This window comes from Anomaloglossus baeobatrachus, chromosome 5 (assembly GCF_048569485.1).
Source record: "Anomaloglossus baeobatrachus isolate aAnoBae1 chromosome 5, aAnoBae1.hap1, whole genome shotgun sequence".
NCBI classification, from domain to species: Eukaryota; Metazoa; Chordata; class Amphibia; order Anura; family Aromobatidae; genus Anomaloglossus; species Anomaloglossus baeobatrachus.
In genome coordinates, this window is record NC_134357.1 from 346,208,827 (window position 1) to 346,235,961 (window position 27,135).

A 27,135-nucleotide genomic window follows, 5' to 3' on the forward strand; every position below is an offset into this window, starting at 1 on the left:
GGGAATTCCTGTCACACTGGAATTATGGTTTGTGTTCGACTCCATGTAGCCGATTGACAAAACTAATGTTTTGTCTCAGAGTAAGTCTCTATATTACTTAAAAGAAAGTGTATATTTTTACTGTAAGGTCTTGATTTTACTATATTTTTGGTCATGTTCTGTATTTGTGTCATTTCCTTTCAGTCCATGCAAACTTTCATATTTCGCCAGGCATCAATAAAGTGGTTGTCAGACAATGGATATGAAAAGTCTACACACCCCTGAAAAAGTGGCAGGTTTTTGTTATGTAAAAAAAATCATACCACGAAGAATACTTCCAGAACTTTCCTGTAGGGTTCGCTCACACAAGCATATAACACGGATGTGCGCTATCCGATGTTTTATCGGATAAAGAGAAGTTGTGCATATGTTACCCCCCACTTCATTCAAGACATTGTTTTGCATGTCATTTCTCTTCAACCATTCTCATCAGATTATGCTCCTATTTTAGTGTTAATTTCCATGGTCGGCCTGGATGTCTCTGTGAGATGGTTACAATTCTATCTTTGTTAAATTATGGTATTACTTTTGCTAAAGCACTCTGACTGACTTTGCTAATCTTCTTCACATTTCTTATGTGTAAAAAAAATAAACAGTTTCTTTCTCAAGTCTTGTGACATTTCTCTTCTATGTGGTGCCACTGCTGACAGCATGCGATGGTAACACTCTCTTAAAGTCCACTGTTTGATTTATCAGTGTAGAGACGCCTGTTAGACAGTGCCAGGGCATGTTTTCCGTTCACTGTGTACTGAGCAGAGACTGAAATTGTGCTGACTTAAGGGTGCTTTACACGCTGCGACATCGCTAACGATATATTATCGGGGTCACGTCGTTAGCGGCGCACATCCGGCGCCGTTAGCGGCATCGCAGCGTTTGACACCAAGGAGCCACGATCAACGATCGCAAAAACGTCAAAAATCGTTGATCGTTGACACGTCGCTCCTTTCCTTATTATCGTTGCTGCTGCAGATCCGATGTTGTTCGTCGTTCCTGCGGCATGACACATCGCTATGTGTGACTCCACAGGTACAACGAACATCTCCTACCTGCGTCCACCGGAAAAGAATGAAGGAAGGAGGTGGGCGGGATCTTCCACCCACTCATCTTCGCCCCTCCGCTTCTGTTGGACGGCTGCCGTGTGACACCGCACGTACCGCCCCCTTAGAAAGGAGGCGGTTCGCCGGCCAGAGCGACGTCGCAGGGAAGGTAAGTCAGTGTAACGGGTGTAAGCGATGTTGTGCGCCACAGGCAGCGATTTGCCCGTGACACACAACCGACGGGGGCGGGTACGCTCGCTAGCGATATCGATAGCTATATCGCTGCGTGTAAAGTGCCCTTTAATCTAAGCCAGAGCCTTTGTTGACATCATTTGACAAACCCTTTTAAGGCAACACAATGTTTTGTTAGTCTTGATATAGTTCTACATTTCTTAGCTTTGTTACTCCTCTCCTTTGCATTTTCTAATTCCAATTATCTTGGGAAAGATTGGTATAATTGATTATTAATGATTTCTAAAACAACGGCAATATTGTCAGATTCTTGGCCACATCCTCGCCGATCCATACTGTGACCAAAAGCACAAAACCTAATGTATTCTCATTCCTCTCGCACAAGAGCTGGCCTGTGTTTTCTTACACATTTGCATGATGTTCTCGTCAGTGTTTGACAGCTGCTTTTTACTTCCCTAAACCAGTTTGTAGGCAGTAAATACATTTTTAGACGCAGCTGCACATTAGCAACAATTTTCTCTACAATTAGTAAAAATCCAATGGACAAAATATTACAGGAAATTTGCCAGACCTGGAGCAAATGAAAAATGGATTAGTTGACCAGTCCTCTTAAATTAGACTGATTCATTGGGTCATGCCGCGAATTTTGGTAAATCTCATCCATTGAATTTTTTTTTCTTATGGCTAAAAATTTCAGTTTCCCAATTTGTAAATTTTATTAGTCTCTGTGGCAAGCAGTGATCCTCAGCTACAAATCTGTTTATGGAAAACGGTTACTGGCACTTTTATACCACACTTGGTAACATTTTTGAAGCAAATTGCCATAGATCAAATTAGCCAATATTCCTGGAAAATGTCGTGTGCCACCGGAAAACCACCTTAAAGGGAACCTATCATCAGCTTTGTCTCCTATAAGCTGCGGCCACTACCAGTATATATGAGCCCAGGCCGCGCTGTAGAACGTAAAAAATACTTTATTATACTTACCCAGTTGGTGGTCCGGTCCGATGGGTGTTGCTGCTGTCCAGTCCTGCACCTCCTCTCTGCAGCGATCGCCGTCCTCCTTTACCCAGCCCACTGTGGATGACTTGTCCTACATCATCAACAGATGCCGGCATTGCGGTCCTGCGCAGGCGCACTTTGTTCTGCCCTACTGAGGGCAAATCAAAGTACTGTAATGCTCAGGCGCTAGAGAAGGTTAACGACCGCCCACACATACGCAGTACAGTACTTTGATCTGCCCTGCTCAGGGCAGATTAAAGTGCGCCTGCTCAGGACCTCAATGTCGGCGAGTGTGTATGACCTAGGATGCATCATGCACATCAGCCTCTGAAGAAGGATGGAGATTGCCGCAGAGAGGGGGCACCCATAGGACCGGACCGCCCCCTAGGTGAGTATAATAAAAGTGTTTTTTACGTTCTACACTGCAGCCTGAACTCATATACAGTCTTCCGGAATACTGTATATAAGAGCTCAGTGGTGTGGTGGCCGCAGCTTATAGTCGCCAAATCTGGTGACAGGTTTCCTTTAAGGGTATGTGCGCATGCTGCAGAAATGTTGTGCACTACAAAAACACACCTTGTGGCTGAAAAACCCACAAAAAAACGTTTGTTTTTGTGGCTTTTTTTTTAGTGAATCCAATGGCTGGAAGGGTTAAAAAATGCGGGGAAAAATGGACCAACAATTGACTTGTTGCTTCCAAAAAATGGAAGGAAAAAAGAAACGTGTACACAGCATTTCTGATTTCTCATAGACTTTGCTGGCATGCAGATTTGGGCAACGAACTGCACGATAAACTGCACCAAAAATGCATCAAAAACTGGTCTGTGCGCACAAGACCTAAAACCTAGAAATCAGCACTTGTAAAAATATTCTTGTGCATGATTCTGGGATGCGCAATGGATGGGGAACATTATGGGGAAAGTTTTACTCTCACGTTTCTTATAGCAGTGACTACATATATTGGTCCCGTGTATATGCTTTAGCCATGCAGAATCAACACCGTCAGCAGCTATGTTTTCAGAATTTGGCAAAGCTTTTTCAGGATAAATTTGGGTATCTTCAGTCCATACTTCAGTCCACTTATATAAAACCCATTTGACCTTTGAGTGTGAAATAATTTGGTTACCGTGAAGGTGCGCAGCATTGTTTTCCCATTCCCCTAAAATGTTTACAAACCAACATCCCTATGATACTAATGGTTTAACAAAGTTAGCAGTGTTTATTGGACACAGGCACTGTATTAAGTGGGTCAGGCGGAAAGTCATTCACCGTCCGCCAAAACAGGAATCCCATGACAGCCCACAGCCTTCAGCGTCTTGACTAGGATTAGATCAGAGATGGAAAAACGATTAGAAACCTTGCAGAATATTTATCTGTTTTTGTAGAGTTTTTGACCACATTTTCTTTGAATCTCAAAATGAATGGAATATCTCACCCAGGCACAAACCGAAAATTGTTACTTCTTTTACATATAGAAATCTATTATTCCATTTCACTGTAGGCTTCTCAAGTCAGGCTGGAAGTTTACTGTAATCAATATCACAAGAAAGAAGGCTTTCTTTTATAGAGATCCATGTTTATTTTCTTGTAGTGCTAGGAACATTACAGACATCTAAACTATTCTACCAGGTTACCTTTATAGTACGTACCAGATTGTCATTTTCAGTGCTTCCATATCTTTGCCTAGATGTTGTGATTTCAAAGTCACTTCATATACACTGTGTGCAGAATTATTAGGCAAATGAGTATTTTGATCACATGATACTTTTTATACATGTTGTCCTACTCCAAGCTGTATTGGCTTGAGAGCCAACTACCAATTAAGTAAATCAGGTGATGTGCATCTCTGTAATGAGGAGGGGTGCGGTGTAATGACATCAACACCCTATATAAGGTGTGCTTAATTATTAGGCAACTTCCTTTCCTTTGGCAAAATGAGTCAGAAGAGAGATTTGATGGGCTCTGAAAAGTCCAAAATTGTGAGATGTCTTGCAGAGGGATGCAGTAGTCTTGAAATTGCCAAACTTTTGAAGCGTGATCACCGAACAATCAAGCGTTTCATGGCAGATAGCCAACAGGGTCGCAAGAAGCGTGTTGGGCAAACAAGGCGCAAAATAACTGTCCATGAATTAAAGAAAATCAAGCGTGAAGCTGCCAAGATGCCATTTGCCCCCAGTTTGGGGATATTTCAGAGCTGCAATGTTACTGGAGTATCAAAAAACACAAGGTGTGCCATATTCAGGGACATGGCCAAGGTAAGGAAGGCTGAAAAATGACCACCTTTGAACAAGAAACATGAGATAAAACGTCAAGACTGGGCCAAGAAATATCTTAAGACTGATTTTTCAAAGGTTTTATGGACTGATGAAATGAGAGTGACTCTTGATGGGCCAGATGGATGGGCCAGAGGCTGGATCAGTAAAGGGCAGAGAGCTCCACTCCGACTCAGACGCCAGCAAGGTGGAGGTGGGGTACTGGTATGGGCTGGTATCATTAAAGATGAACTGAACTTGTGGGACCTTTTTGGGTTGAGGATGGAGTTAAGCTCAGCTCCCAGACCTACTGCCAGTTTCTGGAAGACAACGTCTTCAAACAGTGGTACAGGAAGAAGTCGGTATCGTTCAAGAAAAACATGATTTTCATGCAGGACAATGCTCCATCACATGCATCCAACTACTCCACAGTGTGGCTGTCCAGCAAAGGTCTAAAAGTAAAGGTCTAAAAGATGAAAAAATAATGACATGGCCCCCTTGGTCACCTGATCTGAACCCCATAGAGAACCTGTGGTCCCTCATATAAAATGTAAGATCTACAGGGAGGGAAAACAGTGCACCTCTTGGAACAGTGTCTGGGAGGCTGTGGTGGCTGCTGCACGCAAAGTTGATCGTAAACAGATCAAGCAACTGACAGAATGTATGGATGGTAGGCTGTTGAGTATCATCATAAAGAAAGGTGGCTATATTGGTCACTAATTTTTTTTTTTTGCATGTCAGAAATGTATATTTCTAAATTTTGTTATATTGGTTTACCTGGTCAAAAGTGAAATGGAAATATATTTGGTTTTTATTAAGTTGCCTAATAATTCTGCACAGTAATAGTTACCTGCGCAAACAGATATCCTCCTAAAATAGCCAAATCTAAAAAAAAACCCACTACAACTTCCAAAAATATTAAGCTTTGATATTTATGAGTCTTTTGGGTTGATTGAGAATATAGTTGTTGATCAATAATAAAAACAAATCCTCTAAAATACAACTTGCCTAATAATTCTGCACACAGTGTATGAGCACCTTAATTGCAGTTCTGCTTGTGCATATGACATATTAAATATTAAATAAAGACATTACATATATTAATATACAATTTTTATATTCTGAATGAAGCAAAGTTTTTTCCATTCTCAATGATATATCCTACTCACAGAACGTTAAGGATATTTGACTTTCGTGTAAAATTTCAAGATGATCAAAAACCTCTAAACTTTTCAGGTAAACTGAATGCGAGCTTCTGTAAACTTTTGACTCCAACTGTTCAATGTTTCAGTACTTTTTGCACAATTTGCTGTTGTCTAACAAGGATCTTAATGTCAAAATTCAGAACTGGTGTTTGATCCATAAATTGCCCAATAAGTTTCAACGTTCATTTAGAATTGGTATTCTAAGGCTATGTGCGCACTTACCGGATTTTTCCGCGGATTTGCTGCATGTTTCGCTGCAGAAAATATTCATAACATCTCTGCAGTGAATCACCAGCAAATCCTATGGAGAAAAAAAATCCTGTGCGCACTGGGCGGAATTTGACAGCTGCATGTTTTGCTGCGGGAATCCCGCAGCAAAAACAAGTGCATGTCACTTCTTTTCCGCACATCGGATTTCACTCCATTGACTCCAATGTTAATCATGAAATCCCGCAGGGAATAACGCAGGCAGCAAATTCTGTGCGGTTCACTGCGTTTTCCTGCGTTATTCCCTGCGGTATTTCGCGGTTTACCTCCGGTAATGTGCATCGCTTGTCTGCGGTTTTGCAGGGAAGTGATGTCATTACAGGAAGAGGAAGCCGCGCAGAGAGTAAACACACACAGATCACACACACACAGACATCACAGACATAGAACACAGACACAGACACATAGAACACACATAGAAAGAAAACGGAAATATAGAAAACAAAGAACGTGGGCTCCGCTGCATATTTACCTTCCAGCCGAGGTAAGCACACAGCGGCGGGCCGGTATTCTCAGGCTGGGGAGGGAGAGGGGCAGGGTTAATGTCCCCTGCCTCACTCCCCCTCCCGCAACCGAGAATATCAGCCGCAGCTACCCCGGCACTGTCGCATGCATTATGCGGCAGCACCGGCGTGTCCTCGGCTCTTCTTGCCGCCGTGTAGCAGTGGCAGCAAGGTAATACAAGGGGTTAATGATGGTGGGGGACCACCGCCATTAACTCCAGGCTTGATCATGGCAGCGTCTATGTGACAGCTGACATGATCAACCCGTAAGTAAAGTGAATAAAACACAGACACCGAAAAATCCTTTATTTTAAATAAAACAAGCAAGCCTCGTTCACCATTTTATTAACCCCTCCCGCACCAAAGCTCCGGCGTAATCCACCGCTCCGGCGTAATCCACAGGTCCTGCGCTGCTTACATCCAGCCGCGACTGTCACAGACACAGCGCTGAATGAAAGCAGCAGACAGCAGAGGTAATTACCGGTCATTTCCCACGGCCGGTAATGTGAACTCACTGCCGACCGTGGAAAATGCAGCGATCTGTCCTCTATCTATCTATCTATCTATCTATCTATCTATCTATCTATCTAGCTATCCCTCTATCTATTCTTCTGTCTATCTATCTACTATCTCAGGATTAAATGACTTTTTTCTTTTTTTTTTCTTCAATGTGCTTTATTGCATTGAATGCAATAAAGCACATCCCAACCCGCACGCGGCAAAACCACGGCAATACCGCGAACAATACCGCGGTAAAACCGCGGCAAACCGCATGCGGTTTTCGGGTGCGGTTTCCCGCGGTTTTTTACCGCGGGTGCGGTAATCTTTGAGAGCATGCGGAATTTTCTCAAGAAAATTCCATTTCCCAGTGCGCACATAGCCTAACAGTCCTGCATATTGTGCTGTTCACATCATGAGAGCAAGACAACACCTAACAATTGATCAACCGTACTGCACCATTGCGAGGCTTCAAGCAAGATGTTCTCAGAAGGAGGTGGCCACTAAGCTTAGAGGGGCACAGACTGTCATCAGCAGGTTGCAACGGAGATACAGAGACACTGGAAGAGTCATGGAAAGGCATAGAAGTGGACATCCTTTGACCACATCCCACTATATTATAGCTTCATATTGAACAATGATCTTTGGAACCAGATGATTGATGCCACACCACTCCAGGCACATTTATGGGAGGTGATCGGCACCCAAGTGTCACATCAGACGATTCGAAACTGTTTACAGTAGTGTGGTCTGCTTGTTAGATGGCCTGCAAGGGTCCCTGACCACACCACAAGAGGCAGGTGTCATCGTGTTGCTGGATGAGGGACCAGTGGGCCTCAGTGCTGTTCACTGATGAGTCAATTCACACAGAGCAGAAATAGTGTCCACCAACGGTGTTGGAGACGTCAAGGAAAGTACTATGCATCAGCCACTGTTGTCACCAGACGAACCTGTGGTGGTGGTGTTAGTGTGGGCAGGTGTGTCTAGTCAATACAGAAATTCCCTACACTATTATTGATATAGTGACAAGCTCCTACTAATTGAATAGCATCATTAATCCAGTCATTGTGCCTCTGCATGAATAACACGTCTAATTTCATCTTCATGGACGACAATACTGCAGCTCATCGAAGTTGCATCATTAGTGAACTGCTGCTGGAGACAAGGCTACCTCAAATGGAGTGGCCTGCACTCCCTCCAGACCTGAATCCCATAGAAAACCTATGTGATCAGCTGAGTCGCCCTATAGAGGCTCGTTACACTGTACCCCAGAAACTCACTGACCTGAGGGCCAACCTTCAAGAAGAGTAGGATGTCATGCCTCAGCAGATAACTCGACTTGTGAAAAGCATGAGACGTCATTTTCAATGCTCAAGGCCACATGACAAGTTATTGAGACACTGACATTTTTGGGGGGTTATACCCACACTGTTCTTGGGTTTTGTTTCAATAAATTGTTTGAGATGAGGAAATCACCACTGCATGTTTTTATCTAAATGCCCTACTTTCATGATAAAATATCACTGCAGCGTGAATGTTTTACGTACATTTCACCGAAAGCCAAATATCCCTAACTATTTGTAAGTATTGTATAAAAGAACCATTTCTGGGTATTTTCTCATTTTGTATAATTGTCCTGGTGACCACACACATTAGATAGCTGTTCACGTGACAGATGTTTTATATCTCAAATGCCCCTTCTGCTATATGTATGCCTACTTAATAGGGAGAAGGGAATGAGCTTCTCTTCCATGAGGATAAAGGATCAGGTATGCTTAAAGGGAACCAACCATCATGATTTTCATAGATAAAGTAAAGCCAGTGCTATACTGGCGCTAGGATGCTGAATTTAACCATACCTTATGTTCTGAGATTAGATGTTTTATTTCAGAAATATGTGCAAGTTCCGGCAATGCACTGCTATTTGATTGAAAGGTGCAACAGAAAGGGTATATTTGGGTCACGTATCTATTCCCGCCCCTGTCTGCCTGCCTGGCCTTCTTCCTCCTGTAGCCACCATACATGTTAATTCCGGCACAGACAGAGAGGGGTGGGAATAGATAACAATACGCGACCCACATATTCCCTTTCTGTTGCACTTGTCAATCAAATAGCAGTGCATTGCTGAAACTTTACTTGCACATATTTCTAAAATAAAACATCCAATCTCTGAACCGAATGTACAGGACTGCACAAGTTGTCAAAGGTCAGCATGTAATGACAAGGAGGAGTGCTGAGGTTCGGCAGAGCTACTATCCGGCCCCGATCCTACTACTCCCTATTATTGCCTGGTGACATCTGACATACTCTGCAGCCAGACTGTCCTGCCATACTGTATGTACAGGACTGCACAAGTTGTCAGATATTAGCATGCAATGACAAGGAGGTGTGCTGAGGTCTGACACTTACTATCCGGCCCCTATCCTACTACTCTCCATTATTACCTGGTGACATCTGACATACTCTGCAGCCAAACTGTCCTGCCATACTGTATGTACAGGAGTGCACAAGTTGTCAGATGTCAGCCTACAATAGCAGGCAGTACTGAGGTCTGACCCTTACTACCCAGCCCTGGTTCTACTACTCCCCATTATTACCTGGTGACATCTGACATACTCTGCAGCCAAACTGTCCTGCCATACTGTATGTACAGGAGTGCACAAGTTGTCAGATGTCAGCCTACAATAGCAGGCAGTGCTGAGGTCTGACCCTTACTACCCAGCCCTGGTCCTACTACTCCCCATTATTACCTGGTGACATCTGACATACTCTGCAGCCAAACTGTCCTGCCATACTGTATGTACAGGAGTGCACAAGTTGTCAAATGTCAGCCTACAATAGCAGGCAGTGCTGAGGACTAGCAGAGCTACTAACAGTCACCGATCCTACTACTTAAAGTCATGCTGGCTCTTTCTAAATATGGCACCCCAAGGAAAGTCTTGCTTGATTCTTTTTTGATTTTTTTTTCACATTGGTGGTTATTGGGGGACGTGTCACGCTGAATCTTCAGTCTGATCTGTGAGTGCCAGGTAGTAGAGCAGAAGAAGCTGAGAGCTTATATACATTTGTGGGAACGCATTCAGCATAACTTGTATTCAGTTCGTTAAACCTTTACTCCTATCTTGTACTTAGGAGTCATGGGTATACACTGATAGACTTCCCACTGAGCTCCATAGGACAGAATGAGCAGGGATGGAGAAAATGCTGCAGATTTATGTATCTAGAGCTTTTAAGGTACTTTGGTCTGTCCCAAGCTTATTGCTGACAGCACCTCAGTGTAGTTAGTTGCTGACAAGCTGCAGGACATAATGTCCTGACTAATTTCCTAAAACATGCATTATGGTAAATGGGTGTAATCCATGTCACTTGTTGGTGCTCAGGGAGGACAGGCCGTGTAGTCCCTATCTCGGGGGCGTACATGAGAGGAGTAAGGTGCGGGTGCTGGAGAGGATCACTCTTTCAAGCCGCTATTGTATATGCCTCTTTGATGAGCTGAAGATTGGATAAACACCAGGCATTGTCATGGGAACACATTTCCTATCAATGCAGACTTTGCACTGCTAAAATAAACATTAATGTAAAAGAAGGGTGGAGCCGGACCACAACTGGATGTGTCGTGACAGCCAGCACCGTCTACAACCATGGAGCTGCCCATACAGCGGCGTCTGCTGACCTCTGACCATAGTGTAATATGCCACTAGATTAATGTGTTATGTGACAATGGTCTCAGTCATGGCGGAGCTGATCTCCAATACGCTGGTCACGTGACATTGTGCATGGTGTGGTGTACAGCGTCACCCTATCGCTCTGCTCTAAAAGTGCCTCTGTATCAGTGTTTCTTCCTCTAGAGCACACATGGCAAACTCTGGCTCGTGGGCCAAACCTGGCCCAGCGGGTGATTATGTTTGTCCGCAACGCCCCCCATGCACCCGGCATCACATTCTTAACTGTATCTGTCTTTCAGCATCTGACGTCTCAGCGCAGCAGCTGCAATGATGTCACTATTACGCATGCTGTGCTGAGGAGGACATTCAGAACGCTGACTACCATTATTCTGTAGGGAGGGCTATGTGGGGCTCATTATTCTGTAGGGAGGGCTATGTGGGGGCTCATTATTCTGTAGGGAGGGCTATGTGGGGCTCATTATTCTGCAGGGAGGGCTAAGTGGGGCTCATTATTCTGCAGGGAGGGCTATGTGGGGTAGGGAGGGATATGTGGGGCCCATTATTCTGTGTGGAGGACTATATGGAGCCCATTATTCTGTAGGGAGGCTATGTGGGGTCATTATTCTGTATGGAGGGCTATGTGGGGCTCATTATTCTGTATGGAGGGCTATGTGGGGCCCATTATTCTGTAGGGAGGGCTATGTGGGGCTCATTATTCTGTAGGGAGGGCTATGTGGGGCTCATTATTCTGTAAGGAGGGCTATGTGGGGCCCATTATTCTGTAGGGAGGTCTATGTGGGGCCCATTATTCTGTAGGGAGGGCTATGTCGGGCTCATTATTCTGTAGGGAGGGCTATGTGGGGCTCATTATTCTGTTGCGAGGATTATGTGGAGCCCATTATTCTGTAGGGAGGGCTATGTGGGGCCCATTATTCTGTAGGGAGGGCTATGTGGGGCCCATTATTCTGTAGGGAGGGCTATGTGGGGCTCATTATTCTGTAGGGAGGGCTATGTGGGGCTCATTATTCTGTTGCGAGGATTATGTGGAGCCCATTATTCTGTAGGGAGGGCTATGTGGGGCCCATTATTCTGTAGGGAGGGCTATGTGGGGCCCATTATTCTGTAGGGAGGGCTATGTGGGGCTCATTATTCTGTAGGGAGGGCTATGTGGGGCTCATTATTCTGTAGGGAAGGCTATGTGGGGCTCATTATTCTGTAGGGAGGTCTATGTGGGGCCCATTATTCTGTAGGGAGCGCTATGTGGGGCTCATTATTCTGTAGGGAGGGCTATGTGGGGCTCATTATTCTGTAGGGAGGGCTACGTGGGGCCATTATTCTGTATGGAGGGCTAGGTTGGGCTCATTATTCTGTAGGGAGGGCTATGTGGGGTAGGGAGGGCTATGTGGGGCCCATTATTCTGTGTGGAGGACTATATGGAGCCCATTATTCTGTAGGGAGGCTATGTGGGGTCATTATTCTGTATGGAGGGCTATGTGGGGCTCATTATTCTGTATGGAGGGCTATGTGGGGCCCATTATTCTGTAGGGAGGGCTATGCCGGGCTCATTATTCTGTAGGGAGGGCTATGTGGGGCTCATTATTCTGTTGCGAGGATTATGTGGAGCCCATTATTCTGTAGGGAGGGCTATGTGGGGCCCATTATTCTGTAGGGAGGGCTATGTGGGGCCCATTATTCTGTAGGGAGGGCTATGTGGGGTCATTATTCTGTAGGGAGGGCTATGTGGGGCTCATTATTCTGTAGGGAGGGCTATGTGGAGCCCATTATTCTGTAGGGAGGGCTATGTGGGGCCCATTATTCTGTAGTGAGGGCTATGTGGGGCCCATTATTCTGTAGGGAGGGCTATGTGGGGCTCATTATTCTGTATGGAGGGCTATGTCGGGCTCATTATTCTGTAGGGAGGGCTATGTGGGGCTCATTATTCTGTTGCGAGGATTATGTGGAGCCCATTATTCTGTAGGGAGGGCTATGTGGGGCCCATTATTCTGTAGGGAGGGCTATGTGGGGCCCATTATTCTGTAGGGAGGGCTATGTGGGGCTCATTATTCTGTAGGGAGGGCTATGTGGGGCTCATTATTCTGTAGGGAAGGCTATGTGGGGCTCATTATTCTGTAGGGAGGTCTATGTGGGGCCCATTATTCTGTAGGGAGGGCTATGTGGGGCTCATTATTCTGTAGGGAGGGCTATGTGGGGCTCATTATTCTGTAGGGAGGGCTATGTGGGGCTCATTATTCTGTAGGGAGGGCTATGTGGGGCTCATTATTCTGTAGGGAGGGCTATGTGGGGCTCATTATTCTGTAGGGAGGGCTATGTGGGGCTCATTATTCTGTAGGGAGGGCTAGGTGGGGCTCATTATTCTGTAGGGAGGGCTATGTGGGGTAGGGAGGGCTATGTGGGGCCCATTATTCTGTGTGGAGGACTATATGGAGCCCATTATTCTGTAGGGAGGCTATGTGGGGTCATTATTCTGTATGGAGGGCTATGTGGGGCTCATTATTCTGTAGGGAGGGCTATGTGGGGCTCATTATTCTGTAGGGAGGGCTAGGTGGGGCTCATTATTCTGTAGGGAGGGCTATTTGGGGTAGGGAGGGCTATGTGGGGCCCATTATTCTGTGTGGAGGACTATATGGAGCCCATTATTCTGTAGGGAGGCTATGTGGGGTCATTATTCTGTATGGAGGGCTATGTGGGGCCCATTATTCTGTAGGGAGGGCTATGTGGGGCTCATTATTCTGTAGGGAGGGCTATGTGGGGCTCATTATTCTGTAAGGAGGGCTATGTGGGGCCCATTATTCTGTAGGGAGGTCTATGTGGGGCCCATTATTCTGTAGGGAGGGCTATGTCGGGCTCATTATTCTGTAGGGAGGGCTATGTGGGGCTCATTATTCTGTTGCGAGGATTATGTAGAGCCCATTATTCTGTAGGGAGGGCTATGTGGGGCCCATTATTCTGTAGGGAGGGCTATGTGGGGCCCATTATTCTGTAGGGAGGGCTATGTGGGGCTCATTATTCTGTAGGGAGGGCTATGTCGGGCTCATTATTCTGTAGGGAGGGCTATGTGGGGCTCATTATTCTGTTGCGAGGATTATGTGGAGCCCATTATTCTGTAGGGAGGGCTATGTGGGGCCCATTATTCTGTAGGGAGGGCTATGTGGGGCCCATTATTCTGTAGGGAGGGCTATGTGGGGCTCATTATTCTGTAGGGAGGGCTATGTGGGGCTCATTATTCTGCAGGGAAGGCTATGTGGGGCTCATTATTCTGTAGAGAGGTCTATGTGGGGCCCATTATTCTGTAGGGAGGGCTATGTGGGGCTCATTATTCTGTAGGGAGGGCTACGTGGGGCTCATTATTCTGTAGGGAGGGCTACGTGGGGCCATTATTCTGTATGGAGGGCTAGGTGGGGCTCATTATTCTGTAGGGAGGGCTATGTGGGGTAGGGAGAACTATGTGGGGCCCATTATTCTGTGTGGAGGACTATATGGAGCCCATTATTCTGTAGGGAGGCTATGTGGGGTCATTATTCTGTATGGAGGGCTATGTGGGGCTCATTATTCTGTATGGAGGGCTATGTGGGGCCCATTATTCTGTAGGGAGGGCTATGTCGGGCTCATTATTCTGTAGGGAGGGCTATGTGGGGCTCATTATTCTGTTGCGAGGATTATGTGGAGCCCATTATTCTGTAGGGAGGGCTATGTGGGGCCCATTATTCTGTAGGGAGGGCTATGTGGGGCTCATTATTCTGTTGCGAGGATTATGTGGAGCCCATTATTCTGTAGGGAGGGCTATGTGGGGCCCATTATTCTGTAGGGAGGGCTATGTGGGGCCCATTATTCTGTAGGGAGGGCTATGTGGGGCTCATTATTCTGTAGGGAGGGCTATGTGGGGCTCATTATTCTGTAGGGAGGGCTATGTGGAGCCCATTATTCTGTAGGGAGGGCTATGTGGGGCCCATTATTCTGTAGAGAGGGCTATGTGGGGCCCATTATTCTGTAGGGAGGGCTATGTGGGGCTCATTATTCTGTAGGGAGGGCTATGTCGGGCTCATTATTCTGTTGGGAGGGCTATGTGGGGCTCATTATTCTGTTGCGAGGATTATGTGGAGCCCATTATTCTGTAGGGAGGGCTATCTGGGGCCCATTATTCTGTAGGGAGGGCTATGTGGGGCCCATTATTCTGTAGGGAGGGCTATGTGGGGCTCATTATTCTGTAGGGAGGGCTATGTGGGGCTCATTATTCTGTAGGGAAGGCTATGTGGGGCTCATTATTCTGTACGGAGGTCTATGTGGGGCCCATTATTCTGTAGGGAGGGCTATGTGGGGCTCATTATTCTGTAGGGAGGGCTATGTGGGGCTCATTATTCTGTAGGGAGGGCTATGTGGGGCTCATTATTCTGTAGGGAGGGCTATGTGGGGCTCATTATTCTGTAGGGAGGGCTATGTGGGGCTCATTATTCTGTAGGGAGGACTATGTGGAACCCATTATTCTGTAGGGAGGGCTATGTGGGGCCCATTATTCTGTAGGGAGGGCTATGTGGGGCCCATTATTCTGTAGGGAGGGCTATGTGGGGCTCATTATTCTGTAGGGAGGGCTATGTGGGGCCCATTATTCTGTAGGGAGGGCTATGTGGGGCTCATTGTTCTGTAGGGAGGGCTATGTGGGGCCCATTATTCTGTAGGGAGGGCTATGTGAGGCTCATAATTCTGTAGGGAGGGCTATGTGGGGCCCATTATTCTGTAGGGAGGGCTATGTGGGGCTCATAATTCTGTAGGGAGGGCTATGTGGGGCTCATTATTCTGTAGGGAGGGCTATGTGGGGCTCATTATTCTGTAGGGAAGGCTATGTGGGGCTCATTATTCTGTAGGGAGGGCTATGTGGGGCCCATTATTCTGTATGGAGGGCTATGTGGGGCTCATTATTCTGTAGGGAGGGCTATGTGGGGCTCATTCTGTAGGGAGGACTATGTGGAGCCCATTATTCTGTAGGGAGGGCTATGTGGGGCCCATTATTCTGTAGGGAGGGCTATGTGGGGCCCATTATTCTGTAGGGAGGGCTATGTGGGGCTCATTATTCTGTAGGGAGGGCTATGTGGGGCTCATTATTCTGTAGGGAGGGCTATGTGGGGCCCATTATTCTGTAGGGAGGGCTATGTGGGGCTCATTGTTCTGTAGGGAGGGCTATGTGGGGCCCATTATTCTGTAGGGAGGGCTATGTGAGGCTCATAATTCTGTAGGGAGGGCTATATGGGGCCCATTATTCTGTAGGGAGGGCTATGTGGGGCTCATAATTCTGTAGGGAGGGCTATGTGGGGCCATTATTCTGTATGGAGGGCTATGTGGGGCCCATTATTCTGTGGGGAGGGCTATGTGGGGCTCATTATTCTGTTGCGAGGATTATGTAGAGCCCATTATTCTGTAGGGAGGGCTATGTGGGGCCCATTATTCTGTAGGGAGGGCTATGTGGGGCCCATTATTCTGTAGGGAGGGCTATGTGGGGCTCATTATTCTGTAGGGAGGGCTATGTCGGGCTCATTATTCTGTAGGGAGGGCTATGTGGGGCTCATTATTCTGTTGCGAGGATTATGTGGAGCCCATTATTCTGTAGGGAGGGCTATGTGGGGCCCATTATTCTGTAGGGAGGGCTATGTGGGGCCCATTATTCTGTAGGGAGGGCTATGTGGGGCTCATTATTCTGTAGGGAGGGCTATGTGGGGCTCATTATTCTGTAGGGAAGGCTATGTGGGGCTCATTATTCTGTAGAGAGGTCTATGTGGGGCCCATTATTCTGTAGGGAGGGCTATGTGGGGCTCATTATTCTGTAGGGAGGGCTACGTGGGGCTCATTATTCTGTAGGGAGGGCTACGTGGGGCCATTATTCTGTATGGAGGGCTAGGTGGGGCTCATTATTCTGTAGGGAGGGCTATGTGGGGTAGGGAGGGCTATGTGGGGCCCATTATTCTGTGTGGAGGACTATATGGAGCCCATTATTCTGTAGGGAGGCTATGTGGGGTCATTATTCTGTATGGAGGGCCATGTGGGGTCATTATTCTGTATGGAGGGCTATGTGGGGCTCATTATTCTGTAGGGAAGGCTATGTGGGGCTCATTATTCTGTACGGAGGTCTATGTGGGGCCCATTATTCTGTAGGGAGGGCTATGTGGGGCTCATTATTCTGTAGGGAGGGCTATGTGGGGCTCATTATTCTGTAGGGAGGGCTATGTGGGGCCCATTCTGTAGGGAGGGCTATGTGGGGCTCATTGTTCTGTAGGGAGGGCTATGTGGGGCCCATTATTCTGTAGGGAGGGCTATGTGAGGCTCATATTTCTGTAGGGAGGGCTATGTGGGGCCCATTATTCTGTAGGGAGGGCTATGTGGGGCTCATTATTCTGTAGGGAAGGCTATGTGGGGCTCATTATTCTGTAGGGAGGGCTATGTCGGGCTCATAATTCTGTGGGGAGGGCTATGTGGGGCTCATAATTCTGTAGGGAGGGCTATGTGGGGCCATTATTCTGTATGGAGGGCTATGTGGGGCCCATTATTCTGTAGGGAGGGCTATGTGGGGCTCATTATTCTGTAGGGAGGGCAATGTGGAGCTCATTATTCTGTAGGGAGGGCTATGTGGGGCCCATTATTCTGTGTGGAGGGCTATGTGGGGGTCATTATTCTCTGTGGAGGACTATTTGGAGCCCAGTAATCTTTAGGGAGGGCTTGTGGGGCTCATTATTCTATATGGTGGGCTATGTTGGGCACATTATTTTATATGGAGGGATATGTGGGATCATTATTCTGTATGGAGGGCTATGTGAGGCTCATTATTTTGTATGGAGGGCTATGTGGAGCCCATTATTCTATACAGAGGACTATGTGGGGCCCATTATGCTATATGGAGGGCTATGTGGGTCTCATTATTCTGTAGGGAGGGCTATGTGGGGCCCATTATTCTGTGTGGAGGACTATGTGGGGGTCATTATTCTGTATGAAGGGTTATGTGGGGCCTATTATTCTGTGTGGAGGACTATTTGGAGCCCAGTAATCTTCAGGGAGGGCTTGTGGGGCTCATTATTCTATATGGAGGGCTATGTTGGGCGCATTATTCTATATGGAGGGCTATGTGAGGCTCATTATTTTGTATGGAGGGCTATGTGGAGCCCATTATTCTATACAGAGAACTATGTGGGGCCCATTATTCTGTATGGAGGGTTATGTGGGGCTCATTATTGTGTAGGGAGGGCTATGTGGGGCCCATTATTCTGTGTGGAGGACTATGTGGGGCCCATTATTCTGTATGGAGGGCTATGTGGGGCCCATTATTCTGTATGGAGGGCTATGTTGGGCTCATTTTTCTGTGTTTGAGGGCTCTGTGGGGCCCATTATTCTGTGTGGAAGACTATTTGTTACCCAGTAATTTGTATGGTGGGTTATGTGGGGCCCATTATTCTGTATGGAGGGCTACTTCGGACCCATTATTCTGTGTTGAGGACTATGTGGGGCCCCTTAGTCTGTATGAAGGGCTAAGCGAGGCCCAATTTTCTGTATGGAGGACTTTGTGTGGCTCAGTTTTCTGTATGGAGGGCAATGTTGGCCCCATTATTCTGTATGGATTGCAATGTTGTGCCCATTATTTTGTATGGAGGGCAATGTTGGGTTCATTATTCTGTATGGGGACTCATTATTTTGCATGGAGGGCTATGTGAGGCCCATTACTCTATATGGAAGACTATGTGGAGCTCATTATTCTGCATGGAGGGCTATGTGAGGCCCATTACTCTATATGGAAGACTATGTGGGTCATTATTTTGTATGGAGGGCTATGTGGGGTCTATTATTCAGTATGGAGGACTATGTGGGGCCATTATTCTATATGGAGGGCTATGTGAGGCCTATTATTCCGTATGGAGGACTATGTGGGGCTCATTATTCTGTATGGATGACTATGTGAGGCCCATTTTTCTGTATGGAGGACTATTTGTAGCCCATTATTCTGCATGGAGGGCTATATGGAGCCCATTATTGTGTATGGAGGGCTATGTGGGGTCCATTATTGTATATGGAGGGCTATATGGGGCCCATTATTGAGTATGGAGGGCTATTTGAAGCCCATTATTCTGTATGGATGACTATGTGGTGACCAGTATACTGTATGGAAAAAATATTGATTAAAATGGCAACGATATTTAAAATCAGTTAGTGGAACTCCCCAACTTCCTCCACGGATTCACACCTAATTGTTGGGGGACAACCTGTGATCATCTTACTTTTGTGGGACCCTATTAAAAAAAAAAAAAAAAGTCCAAAAGTTTCTACAAGCTTTGATTTATCTGTTTAAAACGCTGTGTTTTAATAGAAACCTTTCATATTTTTGGTCCTGACTCCCCTATGCACATGAGCGCTTGGCTCTGCAGAGCCTTCACATTTTTTCAATAAGGAGAGAGGAGAAAGCAGCTGACAGATTTCCCTGAGAGCAGCTCATCCCTCCTGAAAACAAACGGATCGGCGTTGAAATTCCAATGACCCAAACTTTGTCTCTTCCAGTATCGTCTGTTGGGGGGGAGTTTGGGAAGCTGACATTCCTATCGGGTGGTCAACCAATCCTAGTATCAGCCAACTTTCCTCTAATGTGTATGAGGGCCATGGTACTAAAAAGAGCCACGTGATATAGCCAAACAAGCTAAAAAAAATAGCTGCTATAGTGTATATACAACCACTCGTAATGCCATAAGTATGTATATGGGTTCAGTTGAATAAGACCTTTGGTGGATATGACTATAAAATCTGATCTGAAAAAAGGAGAAATACTTGTTTGTTCTCTCACAAACATTTTTTATTTTTTGACTGATGAATAGAGAAAATCCATCTTGTCTGTATACCTCCCCCACCTACAAAACAAGTGAATTTCCTGTTGCTATGAGAGTGTAGTTTGCTTTTTTTGTGCTTGGTGATACATTTTCAATAAATGACTTTTTGTTTATTTCTGGTAATATTTGTAGGTGTCATGGTAATAGTCTTGTGACCGATCTTCCCTCTTCTTCACCACGGTGACATATCCTGTCTCCAGCACTTACAATCTCGGACCCAGAAAAAGACCAGATACATTTCTTGGTCCGCAGCCTTCCCTGTAATTTATCTCTGTGCTGATAGAACATATTTGCGCAGGACTGGGGTCTTGCACTTGTCTCCCAACTGGAACATTTCGGGGGGTGGATGTCATGGCGTTATTTGGGGTGACATTTCTCTTTTGTTTGCTGGTTTGAGTGTAAATGTGTGTGTATAAATGTAGATAGATAGATACACGCATATACAGTGGCTTGAAAAAGTATTCATCCCCCTTGCCCTCTTCCACATTTTTTCACTTCACACCCACAAATTACGGTAAATGGATTTTATTGGGATTTTATGTAGTAGAAGTATTTGTGAAGTGTAAAGGAAATAATACATGGTTTTCTACATATTTTAAAAATATATATCTGAAAAGTGCGACATGCATTTGTATTCAGCCCTCCTGAATCAATACTTTGTAGGACTACTTTTTGCTGCAGTCACTGCTGCAAGTCTTTAGGGTATTGCCTGCTTTACACGAGTCAACCGGTCGTGCGATTTCACGATCGATAGTACCCGCCCCGTCGTTTGTGCGTCACGGGCAAATTGCTGCCCGTGTCGCACAAAGTCATACTGAGCGACCTCGCTGTGGGCGGCGAACATCCACTTCCTGAAGGGGGAGGGACGTTCGGCGTCACAGCGACGTCACACAGCGGCTGGCCAATAGAAGCGGAGCGGCGGAGATGAGCGGGACGTAACATCCCGCCCACCTCTTTCCTTCCGCATTGCCAGCGGGAGCCGCGGGACGCAGGTAAGCTGTGTTCATCGTTCCCGGGGTGTCACACGGAGCGATGTGTGTTACCTCGGGTACGATGAACAACCGGCGCCATTTTAATTAAACAATTTTTTAAAACTGAGCGTCGAGTACATGACTCATGATTTGTGAGCGATACTACGTCGCTCGGAGGTGTTACACGAGACGACGTCGTGAACGATGCCGGATGTGCGTCACGAAAACCGTGACCCCGACGATACATCGCACGATAGCTCGTCTCGTGTAAAGCCCGCATTTTGTCTGTACCAGCTTCGCACAACTAGAAGTTGACATTTTTGTCCGTTCTTCTTTGCAAAGTAGCTCTACTTCAGTGAAATTGGATATATCTCACACACGCACACACATATATATATATATATATATATATACATTCATACATACACATACGCATATGTACACATGCATACATACAAACATATACATACATACAAACATACATACACAGTTACACATACATATACATACACAGACACACACATACATACACATACGCATACATACACACATACACACATGCATGTGCGCTTGCATACATACACACATACATGCATATGCTTGTGGATGCAGATATTTATCTCTCCATCATTTCTCAATTATTACTGCACATACTGCAGGGAATATTGCAGATTTTTTTTTCTAAAACTGTTATTTCCATAATTGTATTACTGGTGGGACCCCAGCAGATCCAGAGGATGTGGCCTGTAAATGCGTCATCAGTATGGCACCTCTGCATTTATTCTATATGAGACTGCCAGAGATAGCAGAGTACAGAGTTTGGCAATTTCCAGCAGTCACATGGGCAATCAGTGAAGCGGTCAACCCCTCCCCAATCACAAAGTTGTTTCCTTTCCAATACATAGGCGATATCTTTTATTGATAGGCATAACCCTTTAACTACAATACTTGCAAAACAAAAACCTGTACATTGAAATGTTGTGTTGAAATATAATAGTCTGAATAGGTTCATCTCAAATTGATTTGTTTAGAACATAGCAGTATAGGGAATCATGTGCTGTAATTTATGACTTTTATTTAATTTGAGCTCTAGGTTTCTGTATTTTTGCTCCCTGGAATAACCTAAATACACTAAATTGTCATCAGGTTTTTGCTCTCACATGTGAAAGTAGAATGTAGGGACAGAGACTCTGATTTCAGCAATGTGTCACTTACTGGGCTGCTGGTTGCAGTTTTGATAAAATCCCGGTTTTATCTGCTGCAGATCTACCCAGTTCTCTGAATGTGGAGCTCTATATAACTCAACCCACACCACTTTTTCTGTTCACTGTGCGTCGGCAGTGATGGGGGTGCAGGGTTGTACGGAGCTGCAGAATATGGTGAAATACCTGGCAGTAGGTTTACTAGTCCTCTAATAATAATTTTCTGTTGCTAAAACAATGATTTTATCAAAACGATACCAAGCAGCCCAGTAAGTGACACATCGCTGGTATCCGGATCTATGTTTCTACATTATGCTGCTCTTATTAAGTGACAAAACCCTGAAGACAGATTCTTTTTAAAACTCATTTCTAGTCTCACCTGACATCTTTTGTAGTATAAATGTACGTTCTGCAATGAAGTATATATGCTTAGAATACCACATAGTGCCAATTCTGTTGTTTTTCCTCGTTATGAGTGAGTAACATTACAACTGGGCGTAAGTATTTCCATTGTATGGCAAAGTCCATCATAAAGAAAATGCAGCTCAGCACTGCTTAGTATAGCACTAAGCAGACAATGAATAAGTCAGGGCTGAGAAGGCAACTTACCGTACTGCACCACGCAAGGAAATCCAAAAGAGAGAGATGGAAGTACGGCACTCACCAAACTGTATGAAATATTCTTCATTTATTCATGAAAAAAAGCATATCCATGGGGAAGAATGCATGATAGGGTGTCATATCGAACAACGAGCGTTTCGCCACCAAACGCGCTTCCTCTGTGGTTGCATCCCCACAACAAGCACCATTTAGAAAGCATTTTCTCATGGTCTCAGACAAACTCTGCACACTATTGTCACTGATTTGATGAGGATGTCAGTTAATTCATTTTTTAGTTCTGCTGCTAGTCCTGACAGACCCAGCTATATATTGGGGACTACTGGCCTAATCTGACATCCACTATTCTGTAGTTCTTTCTTACCTTGCTGGCTAATAAAAGCCATGATGGCCACTATAGCAGATGTCACCGTTCAGTCCTAGCCTCCTGAGTGGTAAATCTGCCTTTTCATACATCTCAGCACTTCTGACTCATAAGCTCTGTCATTTTAGCTGGTCGGATCTGAGCCAGTCGTATTTTTCTGTTGTGTCTCTGGAAAGTTAAGCAATGTCCATTTCCTTGCCAGCACGTTTGGTCTCGGCCTGCTTTTGCTTCCTTGGCCCGCTGCTTGCTTTCAGTCTGCTGTATAATTCCTTGCACACACTAACAGCCGCTTTCCTTATATTTCAGAACTACGACCATTGTAACTGGATCATTTCTGGATGCTTTTCAGAAAATTGCAGATATGGCTATAAATACCAGAGGTAAATATCTTTTATTATTTCCACGCAGATATTTGTCAGTCTTGTAGTATTTTGTTATAATAAGAAAAACAAGCCCATACTTGTTGGCGACTGTATATACAGGGACAGCTGTAAATCCAGAGCAATGCATGGAGATGCCCAGTATGTGCCATCCAGCGTAGCTATGAGCGGTCCTACAGTAGACCCAGAAGTGAATGGGATGGAGACACCGACTGCCTGATATAGATTGTAGATAGGGGATAGGTGCGGGATCCCACTGCTGCCACCCATAGCAATCACAAGAACATGGGGTCATGCCTGAACCCTGCCACTCCATCTAATGGGCTAGTGAAGATGGCCAGGGACAGTGGACCACCTTCTCACTATGGAGGAGGAATGGAAGCAGTGGACCCCTAGCAATCAGACACTCATCATCTATCTTTTGGATAGGTAATAAATGTTCTTTGTGGCACACCCACCTTAAAGGGAGCCTGTCACCTGGAAAAATGCTATTAACCTGCAGATATGGGATCAATCTGCAGGTTAATATAATTCTGAACCTGCTCGGCAACCGTACATTACACCCTGCTGCCAGGAGGAAATGACCTTTAATCCTCCCAGCAGTGTTCTGGTTCAGTCACGGGGGCAGCGCCGGTGCAGGTCCAGTCACCGCTCTGTGTATGGAGAACGTCTTCTGTAACTGCGCCCCTCGCACTGATTGACAGCTTCCTCTAATGTAGAGCAGCTGTCAGTCAGTGCAAGGGGCCCGGATACATCTATTGCTCTCCATACACAGAGTGGTGACTGAGCGTGCACTGGTGCCACCCCCATGACTGAAACCAGAATGCTGCCAAGAGGAATAAAGTTATTCTCCTCCCGGTAGTGGGATTTAATGTGCAGGCATCGGGCAGGTTCAGAATGCTATTAATCTACAGATTAACCCCATAGCTGCAGGTTAATAGCATTTTTCAACATGACAAATTCTCTTTAATGAGTAATAGGGTTAATTCCAGAATGAGCGAGATGCTCTACCCATATGATATGATAGCTGAGCGCTGTACTGGACTTTTCATGGCAGTTTAATTGACAGTAGGTTTCATCGTACCAACGATTTCTAAACAAGCAATAAAACAACTGCCCATCAGCTTGCCTATAACATAGTGTAAATGTACCCTTTAGAAGACGTCCATGAGACATTAAGCAGTTGTCTTAATCCATCATTGCATAATTTATCTGTGCAGCATAAAATAATGACAAGCCGCATTGATATTACTGTCCAGAATCTACCGCTAATGAAGTCTGCCGAAATCACAAAGGGATTGTATACTAGGGCTTCTTCATTGATGTGGTTGAAGTAAACATTTTGGTCTTGTGTGTTTTGCATCAGTATGCTTGTATTAATGTAGGACACATCTAAGGGACACTAATGTGACCGACTATGTAGTGTCTTGGGTTTGTTTTACTATGGCGAAAGCATGCGACGCCCTTAAAGGGGTTTCCCAGAATTAAACAAACAAGGTATTTTTTCCAAGGACAGTGCCAAACCTGTGCACAGGTCACGTTTGAAACTGTAGTGAAGCTCCATTAAAGGGGTATTCTCATGTTATCATATTGCCTGAATAAGCTAGACCTCATCAAAATAAGAAAGCTTGCAAGTGATTTTCTTTTCTATCAGCTGTTATTCTATTGCAAAGTGAGCTTTTATCTTTCATAGAGTACAGCTGGTTTCCATAGATCTCACCTACTAGTGCCAACCCAGACCCTGGCTTTGCAGTAGCTACATTCCAGGATAGGACTGAACTCCTAATATACCAGCCATATCTGCAGTTTATAACATTATGAAGATGTCTTGTCATAGTAATGAAAGTGAGGCGTGCATCATTGTCCTGCCGACTGTCAGTACTGGGGTGGGCTTATCGCTAGCACTCTCAATGCTGTTAGCGGTGACTGGTACAAACCAGAGATTCTATCAAAGAAAGGGCATCACCAGTATAAGGAAATGGAGGTGAAACAGAAAATACAGAACTGCTTGTTTGGGTTTTTTTTGAAGTGCGACCAATTTGTTCATCAAGCGCTCAATAGAGAGTAAAATTATGACCCTTGTGAACACACCAGTGGCCAAATTGCTCTGCGCTGCCAGCCCAAAGACATTGCACTAACTTAGGTAAAGGAATCTCTCTACTGAACTCCACTGCCTATGATTTTATTTTGGGAAGTTAGTGGCAAGTAAGGTGGGCATTATTGCATTCGCAACCAACCTTGGATACTAATATTGATTTCCACTAGCCTTCGTGGTGTTGTCCTTATCTAGTCCGTCTCCCTTATCAGATGCTATTGAATCTGGAGAACCTTGGTTCTCACGATCATTAATATTATCTAGCTTGTGAGTTCATATTGTGACCTTAATGAAGGATTCCAGAAAAGGGAGCTATCCTCAAGTTGACATGGGTTGTACTTTTATCCTGTACTTTCCTTTTGTGTAGTTGGAACCCTTCATCCGTTCCTCGATGATCACAGTAAGGCTATGTGCGCACTAGAAAAGTGATTTTTCTCAAGAAAATTTCTTGAGAAACTTCTGGGAGTTGAAGATTACCGCACTTGCGGTAAAAAAACGCACCAAAACCGCAGGAATAACACATGCGTTTTTGCCACAGTTTTTCCGCAGGTTGGTCCCTGCGTTTTTTTTATGCTGAACTGCAATAAATAATATAGATAATAGATAGATAATCGATAGATAGACAGATAATGGATAGAGGGAAAGATGGATAGATGAATAGATAGATAGATAGATAGATGAGAAAGACCTATATAATGTCCAACCCCCCTGCATATTCTAAGCTGGCATCCTTTAGTTACTTTCATGTGGCACTAAAGGGTGCCTAGCCTTGTATTTAGCCAAAAAATAAATAAATAATTAAAAAAAAAATGACGTGAGGTACCCCCATCTTTTGTAGCCAGCTAGGGTAAAGCAGACAGCTGCAGCCTACAAACTACAGCTGGTAGCTTCACCTTGGCTAGTAATCCAAAACAGAGGGCACCCCACTCTGTTATTTTACATTAAATAAATAATTTAAAACAAAAAACGTGGGGTGCCCCCCAATTTGGATCACCAGCCAAGGTAAAGCGGACAGCTGGGGTCTGATATTCTCAGACTAGGGAGGTCCACTGTTATTGGAAACTCCCCAGCCTAAAAATAGCAGGCTGCAGCCACCCCAGAAGTGGCGCATCCATTAGACGTGCCAATCCTGGAGCTTCGCCCCAACTCATCTTGTTGCCCTGGTGCGGTGGCAAATGGGGTAATATATGGGGTTAATACCAGATGTGTAATGTCACCTGGCATCAGGCCCTGTGGTTAGTGATGTCACGCGTCTATCAGATACCCGACACCACCAACCCAGTCAGTAAGAAATAAAAAATAGACAACAAAAAAAGTTTTATTTGAAAAAACACTCCCCACATTCCCTCTTTCACCAATTTATTGACAAGAACAATCAAATCCTGGTCCAGTGTAATCCAAAAAGGGGGTCCCACGGCGATCCATACCATAGTCAATGTCCCAGTCAATGAAAAACAGAATGTTCCCAATTGGCTGGGAGAGTAATGCAGTGACTTGAGGCAGGTACGATGTTGTTCCTCGCTCCTGCGGCTTCACACACACAGCGATGTGTGCTGCCGCAGGAATGAGGAACAACATCGTACCTGTCGCAGTCGCGTAATTATGGAATTCCCAGACACTACACCGATGATACGATTACAACGATTTTGCGCTCGTTAATCGTATCATCTAGGATAGTGCGACGCCGGAAGTGCGTCACTCTCGACATGACCCCTCCGACATCTCACCTGCGATGTCGTAGTGTGCAAAGTGCCCCTTAGTATATGGGAGCCAACCATTTCTCAAGTGACAGGAGAAGAAAGTGTCAAGCATTTTGAAATTCAACTCTAGATCCTTTTGTTTAAAGCCAAAATCAGCTGCCACCAGAGGTGTCTGATAGCTGCTTACTCCCCATTGGAAATGCAATTATACTTGGTTCCATCGAGCACGCATATGTAGAGTGGGTTGGAGAAATTGCCCTGAAGAGACAATTAGC

General features: G+C 45.3%; 1 protein-coding gene across 2 annotated transcripts in view; it reads left to right on the forward strand.

Annotated features, from left to right (window-relative positions):
* LOC142311437 (protein MTSS 1-like) overlaps window positions 1-27,135 on the forward strand; it is a 204,654-nt gene that overhangs the window by 76,712 nt on the left and 100,807 nt on the right. For both annotated transcript variants that reach the window (XM_075349868.1, XM_075349869.1), the window contains exon 3: window positions 22,992-23,065. In XM_075349868.1, coding sequence (XP_075205983.1) covers window positions 22,992-23,065 — 74 coding nt within the window. The remainder of the gene's footprint in view (window positions 1-22,991; window positions 23,066-27,135) is intronic.